Raw genomic sequence first — 7,775 nt, 5'->3', positions numbered from 1 at the left:
AATGTGAGTTGTTGCTGTCCTTTAAACAAAGTCTCTATCCTTGGTCAGTCACAGAATCACAGAATGATTAGGATTGGGACCTGAAGGATCATCTTGTTCTAAAACCCCTACCATAGGCAGAGACATCTTCCACTAGATCAGGTTGTTCAAAGCCCCATCCAACCTGGTCTTGAGTACTGCCAGGGATGGGGCAGCCACAGCTTCTCTGGGCAACCTGTTCCAGTTCCTCATCACCCTTATAGTAAAGAACTTCTTCCTAATATCTAATCTAAATCTACCCTCTTCTAGTTTAAAGCCATTCCCCTTTGTCCTGCCACTACCTGCCCTTGTAAAAAGTCACTCTCCAGATTTCCTGTAGGCCCCCTTTAGGTACTGGAAGGCTGCTATAAGGTCTTCGCTGAGCCTTCTCTTCTCCAGAGAGAGAGAAGAACACAAACCAACTCTCTGAACACAAACCAACTCTCAGCCTGTCTCCATAAGAGAGGTGCTCCAGCCCTCGAAGCATCTTTGTGGCCTCCTCAGGACTTGCTCCAATAGGTCCACATCCTTCTTTTGTTGCGGGTCCTAGAGCTGAATGCAGTCATGCACAGAGTCTCCAAAGTTTTCATTAGTCATTAATTGTACTTGCTTTGCTAGCTATTTCTGTCTACAGACAGAAATATCACTAGGCCATGAAACACTGAGTATAACTCTTTCAAATGACATGTAAAACAGGTATAAGAAAATGTCTATAGTCTTCCTTTCATAAAAGTGCTTTCTCTTAATTGCCTTCCCCCCCTTTTAAGAACCCTAACAGTAAAGCTGAATTGATGTGTTTTTCTTTAGGCAGAAGATTAAACATTCTCACCATTATATAATACAATTTCCATTTTATTTTAAACATACTTTGCAAGATATAAAAATATTGATCACAGTGAGCTTTAACAATTGTTACTGCTATAAACAGAAATGCTGCACAATGGTTTTAGTGGAAATAAATTATATAGTCATTATCTCTTAAAAAAAAAAAAAAATCACGAGAAGAAGAACCTAGGCTGTTTGGTCATTGGCAGAAAAGAAGTCCTTACTGAGTTCTTTACAAAACATGAACCCCAGTTATTTTCTACATTTGCTTTCCACATCTTGAGAAAAGCACAATAAGTCTGTCTCTGAAAGTCCCACAGGGTCTCTGGTGAACATTTAATTCCAAATATTAGCAAAGTTTCTGTTGTTCTTTTGTTCTAGTGGAAAAATGTCCACTAAAATAGCGAGTAGTACTCTCTTCACTAATTCATAAGTGGTCTTTTCCAGTATGTGGGTACACAGCGGCACACTTCTTCACTAAAGTAAAATCCAGCATCACAGCGTTTCGTTCGGACTGTACATGGTGGTCTGTAACAACTAAAGAAATAAAGAAAAATGGGCATTAATATAACATGATCATTTATATCAACCTGGAGTAGAAATCTGTGTGCACTTAGATTGCCATTGATCAATGGGAGATTTAATTCCTACGAATACTTTTAAATTCTTTTTATGTTCTTGCAACTACTTTTAATTGGACTATTCTTCACAAAGTCAGTGTAAGAATACTGAATGTTATTGAAGAGAAATTATTCTATTGCAACAGATACTCATGTATATTTTTAACATATTGCCAGATTCTAGTCACATTCTAGTCCTGAGTGTTTTAATTAAGTCACTTTTGAAAATGCAGCAATAATTTCTTGTACTCAAACTAGCTTGTTATGACCTATTACATGCTGCCAGTTTGAGGTGGCAATCCAGAGTCAGACGATAACCAAATTTACAATCTTCTTATCCAGGACTGTTTCTCATCGTATTCACTAATGCAATAAGCCCGAGAGAGCTTTGTCTACGTACGTTTTACTGTGATTTGAGTCTTGAAAATGAGAACATCCTTTTCAGTTGCAAACTCCTATAGCCATTAAGCCCATTGAAAATATATCTACACTTCATATTGCATCTATGTGCATACTGAAGTAAGATCAGAGCCTGTGTTTTTATGATAAATCTTAAAGGTAAGAACAGAAATTTGTCCCTATTTGATTAAAATAAGTTTAACAACAGAAATAAAGCGTTAAACCACAAGTCACATCTACCTAAAAAGCAGCAGAATTTTTCTTTGCAGATTCCTTGATGGAAAAATAGAACTTTTACAAAAAAAAAAAATCTGTGGTTGTCCCTGAACTCTTCCTTTTCCTAGTTTATTTTTCTATTAAGACAAGAACTTGACCTAGAATAACCTTAAAATAACAATGCTAAATACTTTCTGGTGTATAATGGAGACAAAGTATAAGTCTGGTGGGTTTTTTTCATATGCTGGCAATGAGTCAAGAGACAAAAGTGTATGTTTTGAATTTCAAAACAGTTATACTTACAACTTGTAGTTAAGTAATGTGTGCCTGTTTGTGGAACTCTGATATTATGATCTATTACTGTAATTCATACTTACTTCAGTTCAAAGCACTACAGTATACTATGTTAAGGCAATGTCACTATCCTCTTAGGTAATTCTTGTTTCAGGCTTGTGGTTACTCCTATTATTGTTGCAGGTAAGTTAATACGTTGTGTGCTTGTTTTGGATACCAACTCGCTACTTTGCAATAATTTGTTTATGATATGAGGTTTATGATATGAGGATTACAGTTACATTAATTCATGCCAGCTAGCTCAACCAATGAAGCTGGCTATGAGAAAAACAATGAGGAATGAGGAAGACTGCAAACATGACATTTATTAACTAGTCACATCTTGCTCAGTGTTTTCAATGTCATTAATCATAGATTAGTTAAACAGTGTGGTCTCTATAACTAAGGGAGTAACATTATTTTCTGCCACAATACAGACATTTGAGAGCAGTGTAACAGCTCATGGGAATCTCTCACAGCCCTACTGATCTTTTGCCCAATGAAGTTGGAAACAGTGGTAAAAAGCAACAAAAATATTTGTAAGAGGATCTAATACTCTGAACAAATGGGCAACCAGCAGTAAGTCTGTTCTGGGGAAAAGGTACTCCATAGAGATGCAACAGATGAAACTCACTTGCCTTTTTGCCTGTCTCTGCCATGAACGTTAGGCTATTTCATGTACTGATGACTGTAAAATTAAATAAAAAAAAAAAAAACAAAACCCAAGACAAAGCCAAACTCTTACATCTATCTAAGACACAAAATGAAAAGCAGTCATGTAATCATTAAATATGAGGAGTTCACTCTGTTTGGAATATGACTTCTAGTGAACTGTGAACTTGAACTTAACTCACAGCTGAGAGTGCTACAAAGCCTCTCTCCCATGTGAGTTTGTGTCTGCCAGCAGTGAAGGTCGGGTTACTACAGTGTTATCCTTATTTGGGACATTTGAACAGAGCAAGAAAGCTCCTCTCCGCCTCTAAAATGCTTTGCAGCTGAGGTGCCTAGTTATCTGGCCCTGTCAAAACTGACCAAAATAAATTTTTGAGGTGATAGCACAGGGTGAATAGCAGCAGAGTCATTGTAACTATATAAATGTGGTTTCCTTAGGAAACTCTGCTGAACAATAGGCCAGGTCTTTCAAAAGATTTGGGCTTAATGTTGTTTACAGAGTGCTTTCATGTGAAAGATGTCTGTTTTGACGAGGATAATCTGAGCATGCTGGAACTAAGATAGATGTTCAGTCAATAGGTATAGTGCTGGGTGAGTCAGTGGCAACTCTGTAATCAGTATTTGGGATTTTTGCTACCAAATGCCTCAGTTTATCAGTTTGTTCTGTTTAACAACTCCACAGATGAAACTGCAGTAGAAATGCTACTTTTAGTGGTGATGACAGTATGATCATCTTAAAAGCCAGTATGCTTTATGGTGGGGATTTTTGTTTGTGGGTTTTTTTGGGGGGGGAGGGGAGGCAGGTGATGTGTTGGGTTTTTTTTTTTCTTCTGTATTCCTATCCTGTGTTTTGTAAATGACTTTGCATTCCTTTCCTCTGGAGCAGGGTATAACATTAGAGGCACAGACATTTTAGGCACAGCGTATAAAAATGTTAATGCTTCAAAACCAGGACCTACAAGGACTACTCTGCATGGTGAGTTGTCTAGGACACGGCTACAGTCTGCTCATGTCTAGGTCTCAGGCATCTTGCACAAAGTTATAGAGTGGTACCTCTATTTACGTGGTCTCTTAACTGCAAGAGATCTTCTTACAAAGGCAAATAGGATGTTGCAGGGGCTTTATTCCTTTTAGAGAAAGCTTGTGCTGGACAGAACCAAAATGTGACAAACCTATGCTAAGAATCCTCTCTTACTTGACAGTCCCAACAGCTACAGGGCTATTGCTTGTGGAGCTTTGGAGTAACACCATGTACAAATCTTTCTTCCTCCACACTAAGATGAAGTGCTTGGAAAAGAGAAACAGCTAAAGGCATCCTATATCACAGTCCTTGGAAGTAAGAAAGGAATTGAAACTCCTTAACATGTTCAACCACACTACCACAGAGAAGAGCTGGGCTCAATTATCTCCTTCAAATACTAAGTCTTTAAATCAAGACAGGTGGCACAAGATATTTATTATGGTGTTTCTTAGCTTTTTAAATGCCTGCCTTTTCCACACGTGAATGTTCTTTTAAAATATCGGGGTTTATATGTGTAGCATTGCTGGAACTGCATACTAGAGCAGTGCTAAGCCTTTGTAACATCTAAAGCTCATGTGATCAGGTAGTTTTCTGTTTGTCTGCAAACATATAACTATTCTATTCCACTCAAAAGGCCAAGAACAGGAGAACAGGTAATGCCAGTTATTATTAATATTTTCGCTAATTTAGGGACTTCAACATGGGTGTCATTCCTAACATCAGACATTTTTTCCTTATTGAGGATGAACTAATGTGCATATATATGGCAATATATTTATGCCATCTAATTACGTATTATATTAAAAGAATACATAAGGTTTATTATTGATAAGCAGCACATTACCACAGACATTTAGATGTCCAAATTTGCCATTTTCCATTTCCAGTGTCTGAACATTTCTGGAATTGTTATTTGTCATTAATTTAATTGAAATACTTCCCACATATTAATAAATAAGAGATCTTTCTGCTCCAAACTACATTGTTTCTGTTTTAACAAATTCAGGTTACAGGAAAATTTTCCTCACAAAATATACGAAGCATACACAATGGTTTGTTTCTCAGAACATGAAGACACCCACATTTTTATACACAGACTGCTACTGGTTGGGTGTAGCAGGCATGGAAGGAAAAGCTCCTATCATATATAAAGAAATAGCAGAGTGTTCTTCCTGACCAAATCCCATTTTAAATTATGAATGTGGGCAGTCTGTTTTATAGCTATGTATGTCTGTAAGACTTTTTATGCACTTATAAATCTTTATTATCAGTTTAGTGAAATGAAGGATGTGCAAAAAATATAGGAAGTGAAAATGAAGTAATCCTTTAATTCTAATTAGGAATTTTTGATTTATTTGAATTGCAATATTCCATTCTTGAGAAAAAACAGAGTGGGATTTTAAGTAGCATAAAAAAACCAGGGAGCTTGAACCTACAGCTCATTTTCATCAAAAAACCCCCCATAAATCACATGAAATATCAGTAAGATTATGAGAAACTAAACGTGCTTAAAAATACTTATTCTGCTAGTAGTTTCCTCTTAGAGATGCTAAATATAATAGAAGATAAAACTGAATTGAAGAGAGGCTTGCTGTCTACTTAAGACTAAAAAATCAGTTCAACAAGACAGCTAATAACACAACCCAAAGTTTTATACTTAAACACAATGAAATGGCCAAAGACTTGAGTTTTTACCTGCATGTCTGGTGATGGAACCTTTTTCCTTTTAAGAAGCATTTATTGGGAGATTCTATACATTCACAGATGCATTTTGCAGGATTTAGTGGCTGATGTTTAGGACAGGTCTTTTTACATACACACTGACATTTATCTTCATCAAATTCCTTGTTGGGCCCACAGGAAGTGGGGAGAAGTTTGTTTTTGCACATGCACTGACATGATGATCTGTCTAATTCTTTGTGAGGTCCACAGCTTGAGGGTCGCATGCCTCCTTTGCAGACACATTGACAGGTTTCTTCATCCAGCTCTTTGTTTGGTCCACAAATATGGAATCCTTCAGATGGGTCTGGAAATACAGCAGAGAAGTTGCACAATTATAATAATTTTGTGTTTATCCATTCACCTATTTTTAAGTGAAGAAATGATAGCAAATCCATACCTTTTAAGGTGTTTTAAGAACAGGCATATGTCAAAAGACAGGCAACTACCAGTAATTGTATTGACAAAGAAAAAGATTCAACTATTTAATGTTTTTTCTAAGTAAATCAAAACATGGAACTACATTTAAACATTGAAGCAAAACTGCTTACCAGAATCTCCAAGAAGGGAAGAGAAATCAAAATCATGCTGTGCCAAACATCTGCAAATTTGATTATTCCAAATATGATTTTTTGGACAGGTCTTGTTTGCCACATGACACCTATGGAATGAAATATACTGTTGATTTACTACCATAAGAACTTAAGGGGAAAAAAAAATAAATCCATTTTAGGTGTTGATTGCTTTTGTTTCCCTCCATCACAAAAACCTTTCTAAGAGCTTCAGCTCATTAATAATCTTACTTTTAACTCCTATGAACTTGCTACTAATTAAGGTTCTCTCCCCTACAGGAATCTTCAACCGTTTGTTGAAGATGCCTTCTCTATTCCAAGCTTTAGTTCTAACTCCGAAAAGCTGATATTTCTACTCTCCAAATGTAGTTTGAAAACACATCTAATCCTTGAATGTTAGCCTTATATAGAAAATAGAGTAGTATAAAAAAACCCTGCATACCAATTACTGTATAGGTGAAACAAGCATAATTTTCCATGTTGTTTTTTGAAGCACAAAAACATTTTCACACACACAGATGCCAAAAGAAAATTGATCATAGTTTCTGGATGAATGTTGTAGAGAAAACTGATTTCTAAATCCTGGACAGCTTTCGTGAATCTAAAGATCTGGACTTCAGCAGTGATGTCTCTTCACTTTAGAAATGGAAGATAATAAACAATTTAGCAGTTTGTGCTCTTTACCTGCTAGAGTTTTGCAGTCAACATAACGGTACCAAAGAAAGCAAAAAATCCTAACAGCAGCTGGTGCCTTTTTAAAGGATGACTGAACTTAGCTGGTAGGTACACCACAGGTAGAATATTTATGCATGTTATCTTCCTTTGCTTGCAATTTCTTTATCACTACATGTAACATTATAACTTTTAACAAGTCAAACCTAACTTCATGCATCCAGGCTGTGTCATTTATTCATTGTTTCTGTAGTATTCCTAAAATCTTCATCTGTTAAGGCAGCACACACGTTACATGTTTGAAGCACTTTTCATTCCCTTGAGCACCATTACGCATGCATTCAAAAATGCAGGTGCTGGGACATTCTTCTGTGCTCATCAAATTCAACTATACCACTCCCCTTCACCACATTAAACTACTCTGCTTGTAAAGACTGCTGTAGTTTAACATCACCCTGCATCACCTCATCTTTTATCAAGCTGGTGTTTCCTGATTTCATTCCTCTAATGATCTCACTCTTGCTCCTTGACTTGGCGCATATGTCCTTTTGCCTGCCTCCTGGTTCTGCTTGGAAAATAGTAGGGATAATTTACAGACACATTATTGTATTCTGTTTTAGAAAAACAACAAATCACTCACACCTGGAACAGCCTGGCTCTAGCTGGAGATATGAAAAAAACCACCAAGCACACATGAACCCATGAGAA

General features: G+C 36.6%; 1 protein-coding gene across 2 annotated transcripts in view; it reads right to left on the bottom strand.

Moving 5' to 3' along the window:
- Window positions 1-840: 840 nt before the first annotated feature.
- The window catches only part of VEGFC (vascular endothelial growth factor C), a 72,149-nt gene continuing 65,214 nt past the window's right edge, over window positions 841-7,775 (bottom strand). For both annotated transcript variants that reach the window (XM_030492757.1, XM_030492758.1), the window contains exons 5-7: window positions 6,375-6,484; window positions 5,800-6,130; window positions 841-1,380 (exon numbers count right to left, since the gene is read on the bottom strand). In XM_030492757.1, coding sequence (XP_030348617.1) covers window positions 1,266-1,380; window positions 5,800-6,130; window positions 6,375-6,484 — 556 coding nt within the window. In that variant the 3' untranslated portion in view covers window positions 841-1,265. The remainder of the gene's footprint in view (window positions 1,381-5,799; window positions 6,131-6,374; window positions 6,485-7,775) is intronic.

Source organism: Strigops habroptila, chromosome 7 (assembly GCF_004027225.2).
Source record: "Strigops habroptila isolate Jane chromosome 7, bStrHab1.2.pri, whole genome shotgun sequence".
In the NCBI taxonomy this organism is placed as follows: domain Eukaryota; kingdom Metazoa; phylum Chordata; class Aves; order Psittaciformes; family Psittacidae; genus Strigops; species Strigops habroptila.
Note: the sequence above shows the minus strand (reverse complement) of the source record. Positions and strands in the feature narration are given on the sequence as shown.